The sequence below is a fragment of the Mesoplodon densirostris genome, chromosome 3, assembly GCF_025265405.1.
Source record: "Mesoplodon densirostris isolate mMesDen1 chromosome 3, mMesDen1 primary haplotype, whole genome shotgun sequence".
Taxonomy (NCBI): domain Eukaryota; kingdom Metazoa; phylum Chordata; class Mammalia; order Artiodactyla; family Ziphiidae; genus Mesoplodon; species Mesoplodon densirostris.
In genome coordinates, this window is record NC_082663.1 from 12916306 (window position 1) to 12932997 (window position 16692).

General features: G+C 42.2%; 1 protein-coding gene across 2 annotated transcripts in view; it reads right to left on the reverse strand.

Annotated features, from left to right (window-relative positions):
* Positions 1–16692, reverse strand: part of ANKH (ANKH inorganic pyrophosphate transport regulator) — a 145412-nt gene that overhangs the window by 50987 nt on the left and 77733 nt on the right. For both annotated transcript variants that reach the window (XM_060092740.1, XM_060092742.1), the window contains exons 2-4: positions 13304–13520; positions 4556–4674; positions 1185–1268 (exon numbers count right to left, since the gene is read on the reverse strand). In XM_060092740.1, coding sequence (XP_059948723.1) covers positions 1185–1268; positions 4556–4674; positions 13304–13520 — 420 coding nt within the window. The remainder of the gene's footprint in view (positions 1–1184; positions 1269–4555; positions 4675–13303; positions 13521–16692) is intronic.

Here is a 16692-nt window from a genome sequence, read left to right on the forward strand (position 1 = left end):
GAATGACGTTAGCTAGTATTCAAGCATGTGTGTGTGCACACACTCACACACACAAAATAATGTTAGCAGGAAGTAATTTTAATTACTTTTAATAGTGATCCATGGAGTAAATGCAATTAATTTGGAAATTTAATTCTTGGTCTTTAGGAGGTACTGACAGTTGAACAGTAGATTATTTCAAAAACGTGGCTGAAAGACTAGCGTGTGCAAAAGGGAAGAACCAGGAAGAAATGCACGGACATGTTCGTAGAATGGAACTGAGAATTGGGAAGGGAGCTTAGAAATCAGTCCACCTCCTTCTCCGTGAAGAAATCGTTCTCCAAACCCCTGACTGTAGGAACTAAGTCTCACTTAGAGACTATGGGAATTAAATCTAATTTGCTGCTAAAATTTTTCATGGAATCTTTGGAGGAAGAAGACAGGAAGGAGAATGGAAACCAGGGCTGGTGCCAGACCTCAGGGAACTGGCCAGAAGTATAATGTTCTCAGACGAAGCCAACCTCCTGATTCTTTCCAAACATGGGAGAATGATGCGTGAGTGGCAGCCCCAGGTGACAACAACATTTAAGAATAATTCCTAGGGCTTCCCTGGTGGCGCAGTGGTTGAGAGTCCGCCTGCCGATGCAGGGGACACGGGTTCGTGCCCCGGTCTGGGAAGATCCCACATGCCGCGGAGCGGCTGGGCCCGTGAGCCACGGCCGTTGAGCCTGCGTGTCCGGAGCCTGTGTTCCGCAATGGAAGAGGCCACAACAGTGAGAGGCCCGCATACGGCAAAAAAAAAAAAAAAAAAAGAATAATTCCTAGGAGCGTTCTCTAGAAACTAGCACCTAGTGACTTGGCCACACAGAGGCCCATGTGTGCACATCGACCCTGTGACCACCCACTAGCTTTGACTTCAGAGTCATTTCACGTGCAAGTGCCTTAACAATAAAGGGCAAAACCTCTGATAGTAAATTTAAATTCCTACAACACCCATTCCTGCAAGATCCTATGTGCTTGTATCATGCGGGGGGGGGGGTTCCATTTTCTCATTCACTTAACAAGCATTTATGGAAGTTCACGTTTGATCTGAGTAATGCAGGGATGCTCGCGGAGTGGATGTTTGTAAAATGAGGCATCAGCCGGTTCTGTCCATCACCTGAAAGGGGCTCTGAGCAGCTTTGATGGACACACGGACCACTTACCTGAGCTATGACGTCTGAGATTGAGGCACATCCAACCAGGAAACTGTATTTGTGTTTTAAGAGAATGCCAGCATGGGTCCATGCCTGTCAGGAAGGAGAGAATAGGGTATGAGATACACCTTTGGGATTAGGTTATTTCTGGTCGTTACGAGTCCCTGGGCATTCCTGCAATAGAATAGAAACGCACCCCCCAACCTTAGTAGCACAGGTTTCATAAATCTTTGATTGGTAAAATGACTGTAACTTAGCCTGGTGGCTAGGACCACATGAGACTTTTAAGTGGAACCAATGACTGCACAGTGTTTATTTGGTACCAGTTCTATGCAGACTAGTGTACTGGTTTGTGTGCCTGGCAGGAAACCTGGCTGAATACCAGGAATGGGGGACCCGTGGGAGTCACAAAGCACAGCATTCTCCGTCCGTGAAGCATGTTCTAATGAGGGCTCTAAACTGGATCTGAGTTACTACCGTCATTGCAGGCACTCACTGTCTGATCAGGGTTCTACTATTTCCTTCTCTTTAAGTTTGGGCAGGATCCATCTGTCACTTTGTGCCTTTGAGGAAAATTAAGAGGAAGGTCCTCCAAGGGTTACAGACAATGAAAGTTCCAGGGGATGGCAGGTTTGGAGAAGGTTTGAAGTTCAAAGTAGGATCCGCTTAAGCATCATCCTTCTAACCAGTAAAGGCTGAACTGAACTGACAAAAGAAATACCATGTCACGTGAGCTAAACATAATCAGACAAGTATGATTTATTTCCTAGGTCTGTGTCAAGACTTTATAGCTGCTGCTACATCGACTTCCTCCTCAGTTCGTGGGGCCAAAGGTGCTAAATGTGAAAAGAAATGCAAAGTGTAGATAACATTTGCAAATTGTGGCCTGTAGGCTCTCTTTGTTGACCAAAAGCTGTCTGGACGATAAGCTTTGTGATTTGCAAATATTATCTCTCCAACAAATACATCAGGGCCATGCTGCAAGGTGTGTGTGTATGTGTGTGTGTGTGTGTGTGTGTGTGTGTGTGTGTTTGGGGTGATGATATGTATTATTTTGGTTTTTATTAGCAATCTCTTACTACTGGGCTTTTTGGGGGAGTTGAGAGATGAAACATGGAAGAAAAGGGTGTCCATCACAGACGTTCTGGTGTTAGACTGAGTTTTGGAAACTTCCGTGGCAAATAATCAAAGAAGGGAAGTGGAACCCAGGGCACTAAAGAGTCTGTGAGTCACTTTTAGTCCTGAGTCCCCTGAGTTCACTGTATACTTGTAATTCATCTATGTGTTTACACAGTCCCAGTAAAGATAGGAGGGCAGGCATTAGAGCAGAATCATGGACTCTGCTGAAGAAGCTGGGCTTTTACTCTCTTAGGTTGTGAAAAAGGTCACTCCATTCAGTTCTCTCACTGCTTTGAAAGCACTGTGGTGCTACCGCAGTCCAGCCTGGGCCCAGTGGGGAATCTGGTTCTACACACTCCAAACCCTTGGCTGTTTTCTTTTTGGGGTAGGGGGTATGGGAGCAAGGGGTATGCGTCAACTACCAGAGTAAACACACCTGGTGATAAGCAAGAAAAAGAAAATAAAAGAAAATCCAGGTACAAGTGTTCCAGTGGCCAAATTCTCCAACTAAAGTGAGGTCACGACAACTGAAAATCGGGACCTCCGGTGGAAACTAAGGGTTTAATATCTAAGGCTCCCTGGCCCACCAGTAGGAAGCTGTCAGATTCAAGAAGGCTGCCCCCATAACCCAGCTACAGGCACATTAAGGCTTCTGATGACATCTGAGAGGATGGACCACATACATTTTTACATTGCCTCATTCCTCCGAGGATTTGGGGCTAATGCCATACCTCAATACCTCCATTCATCTCACATGTCTAATGTATATAGAACTGGAGGTAAGGAATGGTAGAAAAACCTATATAGATTATCATATGTTAAAGTCTCCTTCCAAGGGTAATTTAAAATGGAGCCCAAAGAAAAGGTTTATTTTCTAGCATTAGACATTGTTGGAAATATATAAATATAAATATATATATTTGGCTAAGTCTCTTTTATATCTATAACACCGATGAATAGGAAAAAAGCATTCTCTGAGGACTCTTCAGTATCAGAACAAAGAATTTAATCTATGGAAGTCAGCCACCCTTAGCTAATCTAGCAAAGCTGGCTATTAAAGTAATAAAATCCTATCAGTATATTCAAGCGAGTCTTTTTCTAAAAAGCTTTGGGTGCTTATACCACACAAGTGGTAAGTTTAACTGAAAGCTATTCTGATCCCTTGATCCTGAATATATCAGAAAGGAATTTATATTTGAATCAAATTTTCAAACAAGCTCTCTTGCCTACTGCCAGAACTTGTGGCAAATATAGATAATTCTCATAAAATAAACTGAAAAGATGGACTGGTTAAAAGTCAGCGGTCAGTTGGAGCCCTTCTGCACTGCTGGTGGGGATGTAAAATGGTGCAGCTGCTGCTGAACTCAGTATGACGGGTTCTCAAAAAATTAAAAACAGAATTACCATATGATCCAGCAATTCCACTTCTGGGTATATACCCAAAAGAATGAAAGCAAGGGCTCAAAGGGATATGTGCACACTCATGTTCATAGTGGCATTATTCATAGTAGCCAAAAGGTGGAAGTAACCCAGGTGTCCACTGATGGATGAAAGGGTAAACCAAATGTGGCGTACACATACAAGGGATACTATTCAGCCTTAAAAAGAGGGACATTCTGACACATGCTGCATACAACATGCATGAACCTTGAAGAGATTTTGCTAAGTGAAATAAGCCAGTCACAAAAAGACAAATATTGTATGATTCCACTCACGAGGTACCGAGAACAGTCAAGTTCATAGAGACAGAAGTAGAGTGGTGGGAGCCAGGGGCTGGGGTGGGGGTGTGGGAGTTAGTGTTCAATGGGGAAGAGACTCAGCTGGGAAGATGGAGAGGGAGGAGGGTGGACGGCGGTGACGGGAGCACCACGATGTGAATGCACCTAACGCCCCTGAACTGGACACTTCAAAATGGTAAGATGGGAAGTTTTATGTTATATGTATATTATCACAGTCGTAAAAAAAATGTGGTGGGCGGTGAAGCCAGCCTCAGATGTGCTGGTCATTTCTGGGGGGGAATAAGTGGAGCCATTTCCATTTCTGGGTTGCCAGGGGCTGGGGGAGAGGAGGATAGGGAGGCAGTGTTTAATGCGAATAGAGTCAGTATCCCAAGATGAAAAGAGTTCTGAAGAGTCACAGCAATGTGAATATACTACATGCCATCGAACTGTATACATAAAAATGGTTAAAATAGTAAAGTTTAGGTTATGTATTTTTTACCATAATTTTTTTAAACAGTGCCAACGATCTTCTCTACTCACCATTGCATCCATAAAAGGGAAGGCAGCAAGATACAGGAAGGCCCTTCTTGTTTTGTTCCCCACTGACTCATCCACGTGGTGCAATTTATTGATGATGTAGTAGCCTAAGTCGCTATATGCTGCAAAAGGTAAAGCAAAACAAAACAAAACATGGCAAAATTTGAAAACATTAACCTTATAAGCTTTTTATCTCAAAAGTTTTTTTAAAAATAAATTTATTTATCTTATTTTATTTATTTTTGGCTGCGTTGGGTCTTTGTTGCTGCCCACGGGTTTTTCTCTAGTTGTTGTGAGCGGGGGCTACTCTTCGTTGCGGTGCGCACGCCTCTCATTGCAGTGGCTTCTCCTGCTGTGGAGCACGGGCTCTAGGCACGCAGGCTTCAGTAGTTGTGGCTCGCGGGCTTAGTTGCTCCGTGGCATGTGGGATCTTCCCGGACCAGGTCTCGAACCCGTGTCCCCTGCATTGGCAGGTGGATTCTTAATCACTGTGCCACCAGGGAAGCCCTCAGAAGTTTAAAAACAATTTTAAATATAATATTTGGGTTTTGGTACAAAAATTAGAAAATTCAGATAAGCAAAAAGAAGAAAATCATCTACAATCTCATTCATCCCTCTACCCAGAAGGGGTCACAGTTGACACTCTAGGTTCTAAGTGCCCAGTTCTTTCACAGGTGTGTGTGGTGGGTTATGCGTGGGTGTTTTAACATAACAATGGGATAACATACCTTTCAATAAAAATGTTAAAGCTAGCTTTTCACTGTTTGTCATTCCTTTTGTATCATTTTTTTTGGGAGGAGGGTGGTAACTGTGGGTATAGTCTCCCCAGTGGAAAAATGCTATCTCTGTGCTTTCCAAGTCCCTCCAACATGAGGACCTGTGACCAGTGCGTGAATGGAACATAATGGGCCTTAACCAACACAGGCTTAATGAATGTGTTGGTGCCAAAGGGAGAGAAAGGAAGAAAGAGAAAGGTCTCCTAGTGTCTGCTAGGCATTCTGGCAGACATTGGTAGTAAAGGTTAAATACAATATTAAGCTATTTGCTACCTCACTGATACAATGTTTAGACTATATAGGAAAACAACGATCTTTGTGTGTTCATAGTGCTCTAATAGTAGTGTTCCCGCTGTGTTCATTCTTTTATAAATATGAATATTCATGTACTTGACAACTGCAGAAGCTGCTTTGAAATCAGAAAGGACATAAAATTTAGTGTCTCTCTCACTTTGTGAAATAATAAGAATCCCTTCCCCCATTTCAAAGTTTGGGGGACGACTTATTACCATATAAACTGGTAAAAAGAAATAATCCTCCATCCTCTGTTGGGATTAGTCTGGAATTATGGGGATGTTGGATTAAGTGTGCTCTTCAGGATGATATCAAAGTTATTTAAATGTCTATAAATAGAAATCCCAGCGAGGGTAGAGGTACAAGTAAGTGACTTCAAGGGGTAGGGGGCTGGAATGGCTAAGACATCCAGCATACAATGCTGGTGGGACAGGCAAATGCAGGAGAGGAGGTCCCAGTCCTCCCAGGAAGGGCAGAGGTGGAAACCAAGAGGCAAGCTGCCAGGTGAGCCCAGGCGTCAGGTGTGCAGCGTGGCGGGACCAGCGAAACCACTGAGGCAGCAAGAAGAGAAATCCAGGAGGGAGGGTGGCACTTGGCAGAAAGAGAAAAGACTGGGGAAATGGGATTAGTTACGGCCAGGGACAAGGAAGGCAGCTGTGATGCCCTGCTTGGATCAGAAGGCACGTGGGTGACCTGATCCTGGAAAGCAGGAGGAAGCCCTCCAGCCCGACTTGGCAGCGAGGTGAGAAGTGCATTCAGACCTGAGATTAGCTGGTGGAACACAAAGCCAGGATAAAGATGTTGCTGGATCACACACACAGCTGAGTTCGGGTGCCGAGATTTGGAAATTGTGGCCGCTGTTGGTTTGTACACTCCTTTTCATTCAGTCAAGTTCATTGCACTGAGACCTGCGCAGAGATGGTCCTGCCCCTGCCCCCCCCAACTGCCCCTCCCAGCAGAGACCGCTGGCAATAGTAAAGGCAGCCATGCTGGGCGAGAAGAGCAATGCCAAGTGCACGAGCCCGGGGCTGGTTCTGAAGAGCTCAGGAACTAAACTTCCCTGGTAAAGGTTAGTGCCCATACAAACACCAGCTGACTGGACTGGACTGGATGGCTAAAGCTGGGACCTTGAGATTAGAAAAGGCTGAGATCCGGAGGGCCATGTATGGGTTGACCTGTGTCCCCGCACAATTCATTTGTTGAGTCCTGGTCCCCAGGACCTCAGAAGGTGACCTTATTTGACAACCAGGTCATGGCAGGTATAAGTAGCTGAGATGGGGTCACACTGGAGAAGAGCGGGCTCTTGGTGTCCTTCTAAAAAGGGGGAATTTGGACACAGAGATAGACACGCACAAGGAGAAGCCCATGAAAACATGAAGGCAGAGATCGGGAAGATGCGTCCACAAGCCAAGGGACAGTGCACGTTGCAAACCACTGGAAGCTGGAGAGGGGCCTGGGACAGACTCTCCATCACGGCCTCGGAAGGAACCAACCTCACTGCCACCAGCTCGACCTTCCAGCCTCCAGACCGTGAGACCACACACTTCTGCTGTCTGTGATGCTTTGTTAGGACAGACCTAGCAAACTCATACAGGTGGCTTCTAGGAAGGAGAGAATTATTTTCCCGTGAGACTCTGGGGTAATGGCAGGAAAAGAAGGGACGTGTGAGTTTGAACCGCTGAGAGCAGGGCGTGCAGTTTGCTCATGTGGCCTGAGTGTCTAGGGATCAGTAGAAAGAAGCTTCTCTACTTCTGTGAATATACCTAAGTGTACCAACTTATTAGACTATTTTAACTAAAACATCAAAAACAGTGCCTTTATGTAGAGCAATGAAGAGCTGACATCTAAAGTGTAACAGGGTCTGAAGGACTGCTGGGTGCTGAGCTCAACCAAGCCTCTGACTCTGCCAGGATGTTCCCCCCACCTCACCCCCTTGCTTTGTTCAGACTGCAGCTCCGGGGTCCCCAGGTGCCAGGGGTACTTTGAGACCAATGGGCCCAAGGATGCTTTGGCTTCTTTTTACTTCTTGTCCTCCTTTAGCTACTAGAGAAAAACTTCAGAGGCCAAGGGAAGAAGCTTTCTTCCCGTCTTTCTTCCTTCCTTTCACTCCTCCCATATGCAGTAGAAGAAGAGTCTGGTTATAACTACAAAGGTTGTTTCCACTCTGTGAGCTGGGAAAGTAAAATCCCAGCGGCTGTTTTCCACCCAGTATCCCCTCACCCTCCCCTCCCGTGTCCCAGAGCTGTTTCTGGCTGGAGGTATAGGCTGGGGGTAATTTGTTTAAAGCACTTTGCATAGAGTCTATAATTACCAGGCTAGCTGCCTTAATGACATTTAGTAACCTTTAACTTCTATAAGCTGCCTTACCAAGACTCTTCTGAAATAGCTTATATTCCTTATGAAAAGTAGAACGTTAGAAAGAAAAATTAAGCAAGGTTTTTGAATAGATGTAAATGGAGTTCATGGCTGCAGCAGGACACAGACTTAACCTATTTACAGGTAGACAGCTTTGAGCTGCCCAAACAAGAAACAGGAAGGGCCATTCGAATCCCTAGCTCCTCTGACCTCAGAATTATTTTCCCGTGAGACTCTGGGGTAATGGAGCGATGGACCTTTTCAGAATCACTGGTTCTCAAACTTGTTCATCCAGAGTCGCCAGCACTTGTTGCAAAATGCCATGAAATTTAGTATTAATCAAAATAAGCCTCATTACCTATAATTTTCCCGTGGGAATTGAAGAAAAAGCCTCTTTCCATTTTTAGTAAAAGAATAATATGTGCATTTCCAAGGGGCAAATTTGGGAACCCTTATTCTAATTCTAATTCCTTAGTTCCCATGTTTAAAAGTCTCACAAGTGCTACGGATTGACCCACTGTGTTCTGTTTAGCAAGGCTCCTGCAACTTGGGTATCTTGAGCCAGGCTCCAAGTACACATAGAATAGATATCAACTTTTTGGCCAGCGGGTCTCTAGATTTTAAGTCTGTCAGTCCAACACAATTCCAAGTGTCTACTCATTTGGCTGCTAATTGCATAAGGTTTGGGGTGGTACATTTTCTAGAGCCATCTTTTCCTCACCATCTCCACCATACATTCCTGGGGAAGTGCCTGTGTGATCAGTGGGACCCACTCCAGCCATGTGCAAATGTCTGGGGAAACCCATAACCATGTGCAAATCTCTCAACGATGAGAGAATGCATGGCTTACCAGTCTGGTCCAAAAAGAGAAAAAAATCAGAGAAAATGAATATGAAACACAAGAAAAAACATTATTTACAGCAAATGTAATAAAAAGGACCTAGTGAAAGTTCTCTCCTTTATTGGGGCAGGCACAATAACAGCTGACCCTACAAAGGAGTGTTTGGTCCACTCTGACCAGAGTCTACCTCTAATGTCTCACTGTGGTCAGTAAACGGATGCCCAGATGTGACACCAGGTTAGTGAAGGAAAGGAGCTACAGCTGAAACTGGTTTTTCAAAGCTGGTGACGCTTAGGTTTGAAGTCCCTTCTAAGTGAGAAGATCCTCCAGCAGTTGGTAGATTATTGGTAGATACTGAAAGTTTGAAATGTCAAAGTTCATCCAGATCGGGGAAAAAAAATCTAAGATAGAGATCATGCTGGGAATCAGGATTTCTCCAATGGCTGGAGGTGCCATGGAACACACAAACTTTAAAAAAAATATCTTAAGAGTACCTTGCCCCAGCACTAGTTCATAACCCAGGAGATTATGCAGACTGACAAAATACATTGAACTTTCCTAAATATTAAAAATTTCTTTAGAGATCATAAGGTTATAAAGCAGTAAATAAGCAGAATATACAGATCTTCCTTGTTGTTAAAGCTGTAGTAAACATACTTACATGAACACTAGAATCAATCTGCTTTATTCAATATAGCTGTCCCTGAGATGTCACAAAAAAATTCTCACTGGTGTCAAAGGCTCTCCAAGGGACCCAGCTACAGCCTCAGAGCTCAATGCCTAACGCCCTCCCTGCTGGTCCTCTTTCTACTTTGCCCTTCCCTGCTCTCCTTCCCTTTCTCTCTTCCTCTCTTCCCCTTTTCCTGTCCCTGTTGCCTAACGGGCTCTTCTATAGTCTCAGGCTGCACACCTCCTTTACCTGGCTACCTGCACCCTAGCACTGGGCATCCACCCGGTTACCTGTGATATTCAACACTGAACTCATTTTCTTGCTTTATTCTCCCCTGATTCATAAATGCGTGGTGGCTGTGTGCCTCCCACTTCTTTTCCTCCCCAACGATGAATATCTTTTATATTTATCTCACCTCCGTACCCAACTTTTGATCAGTAGGACCTGAATGACATGCACGTACTATTTGTTCAATAAGTAATTTGTTGGACCACTGATAGGACAGATGGGGAGTGGACTATTTTAAAGGTGAGTTAAACAAAGGGAAATTCTTTCACTCTTGTTTAGTCAAAGCCCCCCACATTCAAAGCAGGAAGGTCAGCTCTACTAATACTAGTGGTGTGTCTGCTTAGGGTTAAACATTCATGTTAATGACATCATAAGGGGAAATGGATGAATTTTATCAGTGTTTGAGTGTATCTAAAAAAAGAGAAATATTCATTAAATATACAGAAGGCATCTTGCTGGGGAAAGTAACTAATATTGTAAAGAATAAAATGAATAAACAGGTAAATTAGGAAACAAAGCAAAAAGAAACCAAGGAGTTGGCCATTAAACTGAAAAAGCATAGAACACGGTGATTTTGTTAAAACCACGAGCCTGAGGTTAGACAGAATTAACAGAAATGTAATAGACAAAAAGAGTCACCATTTGTAATCTTATGTGGCTACAGCAAAGTATTCATTTAGAGCACTGGGTCAAATTCTCCACTCCATCTTGTATCAAAGGTAAGGGAAAAATCAGAAAGAGTTGTGCTGGAATACAAACAACACTTTCAGAGCCAGTTAAGAGATGACCCACCCCACAAGCCTTTCAGAACCAATCCCGAAGAGAAAGAACTTCTCCCTTCTCTATGCTCTTGGATGCCCTTATATAAATGCTATGGAAAAGTTAGAAGGTCTAGATAACAGAAATAAATCTATTAAGGAGATAGGGAAATAGCACCTAAAAAGGAAAGTTTAAGGCAATTAGACTAGTTTTGCCTAAACAAAATAATATAGAGAAATTTGGTTATAAGCCTAGATTACTCTGGTTCCTATCTCACTCTGGGCTAAGCTGGTGAATGTGTAACATGTGGCTTCTTGTACTTACTCTAAGCCCTACTGAGGAGCTGTTCATGTGGGGAATGCATACCCATTTCAGTATCAGGCCAAGCAAATACAATTAGGAAGACTGCCTGAGAGCAGACAATGGCTTCTCAAGTCAAATTATTTGGAATATTTGCTTTTGTGTTTATCTATGTCACTGTTCCCTTGTCCCAAGCATAGATAGCCGAGAGCTGACTGTTAAAGTAGAGATGTCAGTGGCTGTTTCTAGCATTACTAAGATGTGAAAATGGGTTTTAGTGTCTAGTGTAGGTGACACATTGTAAAGCAGAAACTGAACAGGGGGATGTTTATGGATGGTAGGAAAATAATGTTGGAAAAAGTGGAGGATGACAAGAGAGCAACATCCCACCTGGAGCTTGTGGTCAAGGTTATGGGGAAAAACTGGCAAGATCTGAGTATAGAAAAGCTTACAGGATTAGGGAAAAAATGGAGAAAGGAAGGTGAGCAAAGATGCCTGATGCAGCAGACAGTAGAAGGCAAGAGAAGAATCAAACCATGAGGCAGAAAATTGAAATGAGGCCAACAAACTAGAAGAGGGAAAATCATCAAAATTTGAGTTTTAAGCCTTTGAAAGAAATTGATATTGCTTTCTTAGTAACTGTAGAAAGCATTTGTTTCCTGGAAGGAAAAAAAGTGATAATTGTAAAAATATCAACAGTGATAAAAGCAATTGTTAAATATATCTGGGAGGTAGAACCATTTTGGTTCAAAGGTAAGATGTTATGATTCCATTTGAAAATTGAAAAACTTGCATTTAACTTGGAAAATGAATTTGATTTTTATTTCAGGGACCAAATGTCCCTCCCCACAGGGTCAATAACACAGCACACTCAAGTTTTCCTTAATTACTGACATCTTGTAATTAGCTGTTAGCCCCAAAGTCTCATTTGAGCATGACTACAACAGGGAATGTTGGGTTTATTTGGAAGTAAGTAGCTAAAAGGAAACTAACTTATCTTCCTTTTTAGGCAAAAATTTATTTAGACCCACTCATTTCACATATGGAATTTTCTCAAGTACATATACCATCTGTGAAAATGGCCCAGATCAAATGTAGCTGCAGAAGTTTTCTTTAAAACTCAGTGGATAAGTTAGTATTCGGGGTTTAAGTTAAGGGAAAGAAAGGCATCTCCTCTCTGCCCCATGCCCTGAAGCTCTGAGCCCAAATGAAATGATCAATTGCAACACTTTGCCTAGATATTTGGCCCATGAGAAGCATCCTCTTGCCCACATTGTTCTTAGCACAAAATCCTATGCTGTATTAAAAAGGAAGACCACAGAGGCCTCAGTCTATTTACTTTTAGATTCACAATTATATGAGTAAACATGAGTTGACACCTGAGTACACTGTAAATGGTTTGGCATGAGTAAACATGAGTTGACACCCGAGTACACTGTAAATGGTTTGTGTTAATCTCCTGGCTCTTCATTCACCACGGACATTCATGGTTCGCATACAACCAGTGCCAATTTGAAGACACACAATGGGTTTGTGAAGTATTGTTCACAGGCTTTACGTAACTGGGTTCAGTAGGTGTGCCATTCAACTTTTATGCCAGGTAAGCTGAACTGTTTTGAAGCCAAGAGGTTCTGAGATCATGCCCTTAGGGTTTTTTATCACCACCAAGAAGGCAGCAGAAGTAGAACTCCAGCTCTAAAGGAAGGGGCTTTCCTAGGTCTTGGTGAAACCATAGGCCAGTCACTGTGTGTGATAAAATTTTCTTGTTGTTTCATGGAAAGAATGTTATGCCCAGAGTATTGAGTCTCATCTGAAATAGAAACATGGGGCCCTAAAATGAGATAATTTTAATACATAAAACAATCTCATTTGTTTTCACTGCTGATAAGAATTAATCCTGAATAACACTCATTCTATTTTTATTCTTAAGATTGAGTCTGATAAGATAAACACCAAGGTCCTACTGTATAGCACAGGGAACTATATTCATTATCTTCTAATAAACTATAGTGGAAGAGAATCTGAAAAAGAACATATCTATATACTGCATATATATGATATACATATACACATATGTATATATATAGCTGAATCACTGTGCTGTACACCTGAAACTAACATAACATTATAAATCAACTATACTTCAATTAAAAAAGAAAAAAGGAATGTCTGTCTCTAACAAAAGCACCTGACATTTTTTTTTGACTTTACCTAATGCTAATCCTAGATCTGCTCACCTGTTAATGAAACTCCTTCCTGACTGACACAGGGTTTGGGAACCAGAGACATACAGCTTGCCAGACAAAGGACATTTTCTTTTCTAGACTTAGGAGCACAAACTCCATTCCTTCCATCCCTTAAAATTATCATGATATTTAATAATTATGGAAGAAATCACTTACTACAATAAATACACGAAAATGAATTAAGAGGAAGAAGGAATTAGCAAAGCTAGCCAACAGCCTTACCTATGAGGGTGTGGAAGACAGCAGCTATGGCACCAGCCACCACCATGCACAGGACAGCTTTGGTCCTGTCCCGCTTGCTGTTGACAAACACCAGGCCCACGTTCTTGAAGTCACTCATGGGCCCCGTGAAGAACTTCATTAAGGAGTAGGCCAGCCCATAGCTGGCCAGCATCTCCACTGCATCTTCCTTGACAGCAGCAATGCCCCGGTTCAAGGCCTGTGGAGGGAAGAAACCCACAAACAGCATTAGGAACGGTGTCTTGGGGCTCCCCTGGTGGCGCAGTGGTTAAGAATCTGCCTGCCAATGCAGGGGACACGGGTTCAAGCCCTGGTCCAGGAAGATCCCACATGCCACGGAGCAATTAAGCCCCTGGGCCACAACTACTGAGCCTGTGCTCTAGAGCCCGCGAGCCACAACTACTGAGCCTGCACTCTAGAGCCCGTGCTCTGCGACAAGAGAAGCCACCATGATGAGAAGCCACTGCAGTGAGAAGCCCGCACACCACAACAAAGACCCAACACAGCCAAAAATAAATAAATAAATAAGAAACGCCATCTTATATCTCCTACAATAAAACTCAGCAGGTCATGTTTCCATAGGCACTCTAAGCAGCTTATAGGGCAAATCTCACTGTAATTTGATAAAGGTTATTAGTTTTCATTATCATCCATATTAACTTCATTTTGAAATATCTTCTTGTGGGGGAGATAGCTGTCCGCTGGGGTGAAAGTAATAGAAAAAAACCCAACAAGCATTTTATGTTAATATCAGAAAATAATTCTGAGAAGTTCTGGTTAAAAGGTTAACATGTTAAATTTTATTTGTAGGCTGAACCTACATAATAGCAACAGGCATTCTGGAAATGGGTCAGCCACTTTATATGGAGTAGGTGATGGTTTCTCTGTCCCTTTAAGGAAGGTGTGTGTGTGTGTGTGTGTGTGTGTGTGTGTGTGTGTGAAATACTAGGTATCTGTTATGTATGTATCCTTCACAGCATAAAGTAAGTTCCATGCTATGAAAATAGGTATTGAAGGAAATTATTATACAATCAATGGATGCTATTCACCTGATTCTTACTGTATCTTAACTTGAAATAGATTCCTGATCTCTGTGCAGACAAACAGGAAAAGAAAAATCTTTAAACCAAATACACCGTTTTTGAATAATTCTTGCTGGAGAAGATGTGGTCATAGAATATTCTGTTTTAACCATCCTCCATGAGGGACCCTCTGAGGTACTGGTGGCCTTGTCAGGATGGCATTTCCAAACTAACTTTCCCACCTAGTAGACAATAAAGTAGACTGGAGGTCGTGGGAATGGATGTCCAGGAAGAAGCACTTTATTTTAAAAATGTCCCCAGAACATCACCTCTGTCTTTAGGCACAGGCAACTGACTGGGCAGGAGAGTCAGCTTTCTGTATAGTAATACACTTCTAATTAGTTAATCTATTTTTATTGAAGTATAGGTGATTTACAGTGTTGTGTTAGTTTCTGGTATACAGCAAAGTGATTCAGTTGTACATATGTGTGTGTGTGTGTATATATATATATATATATATATACACTTTTTCAGATTCTTTTTCATTATAGGTTATTACAAGGTATTGAATATAGTTCCCTGTGCTCTACAGTAGGACCTTGTTGGTTATCTATTTTATATATAGTAGTGTGTGTGTCTGCTAATCCCAGACGCCTTAGTTATCTCTCTTCCCACTGCCTTTCCCCTTTGGTAACCATGTTTGTTTTCTAAGTCTGTGAGTGTGTTTCTGTTTTGTAAGTAAGTTCATTTGTGTTATTTTTTTTGGATTCCACATGGAAGTGATATCATACGGTACTTGTCTTTCTCTGTCTTACTTCCCTTGGTATGATCATCTCTAGGTCCACCCATGTTGCTGCAAATGGCATTATTTCATTCTTTCTTGTGAAGCCAAGCTAGCTGACACAGGGGTATAAAAGGTCACCTCCCCTGCCTCACTGTGGGACTCATCACTCTGGTACAATTCATGCTCCAGAGCTCCCTGTGGGATCAGGTGGAAGCTAGTCTCCAGTGGAGAACACATCCTTGTTTAATTTTTCCCCGCTGCCCACTGCTTCCCTCTCCCCTTCTCCAGAGAGCACACACTCAATAAATCACTTGCACAAGAATTTCCCAACGCAGGTTCTGCTTCCAGAATCCCCAGCTCAATACAACTTCTAATTACGTTTCTCTCAGACATAGAGAACAGTGTATGGTTTGTTCTTTTTCCTTCTCATCCTTCCCCAATCCATGACTGAAAACTGTTTACTTTTTATTGCTAAAATACGTGTTCGAACTTAAATGATAAAACTGTATATTAGCACAAGTTTTAAAACTATATAGGAGGGCCCCTAAATAATGTAGGATTAGTCTTTTTATATGTCTTGTTGGCAAAATTTTATTCTTTGCTAAAAAGGCATTAGCTCTGGCTGGAGCATCAACGGCAATGCTTTCTATTTCCACCAACTGTTCCTTGATGGAGTCCTAAACCCAGCGCTGAGGCACGAGAGCAGAAAGAAGGGCACAGGGAAGAACAGCTCTGTCAGCAAGACTGGGTGTGAAAACTCCACTGAGCTCAACAATTACGGTAATTTGAGGAAAGAGCACAGGGTTTAGAGCCAGGCAGACGTGACTGGATCTGCTTTTACCACTTAACTACTGAGTGGCCTTGGCCATGGTACTTATTCTCGCTGAAAGAATGGATCTTAGATTGTCTATAAGTAGCGTACAGGGCACCACCCATGACTGGCCTAGAAAAGGCACTTGAAAGCAAGGATTTATGTCTATATTGTTTACCACTGTACACCTACCACCTTGCTACCTTATAAACACTCAAATATTTGTTGGATGAATGAATGAATTAGGTATTTTCTGCCAGGAATTTCAGCGTTGATACTAATTTGTAGGCACTTTAAGAAAATCACATTTTGATTGTAAGACGAAGAGGTTATTACTTGTAAGATTTACTATTGACTTAACATTTTTATTGGCCAAATTAAATGTACATCGTGATGGGAAAACATATCCTGATTTCAAGAAGCATTAAAATGCCAGAAGAAAGACCTTTAGAATTGAGTAGATATGCTATATTCTTATTATTAGCTTTTTTATTATTTCCATTTTCAGCACTTCCCCCAATTTGTTCACTTCCTAATTTTATGATTTTCTTTTGATACCAGAAATATTAAGTTATTATGTAGTTGATCCTTCATTTCATGGAGTTTCTTTCCATACTTTTGGACTCTGTCATTCTTACCCATCTTTAGCTAAGGTAATTTTGTCTAGTTTATAGTTTCATTTGCGCATTTAGCTTTTTACTCCTCCTGGAACTTATGCTGTGAGGTATGGCTTAAAATTCATTTTCTCATAATA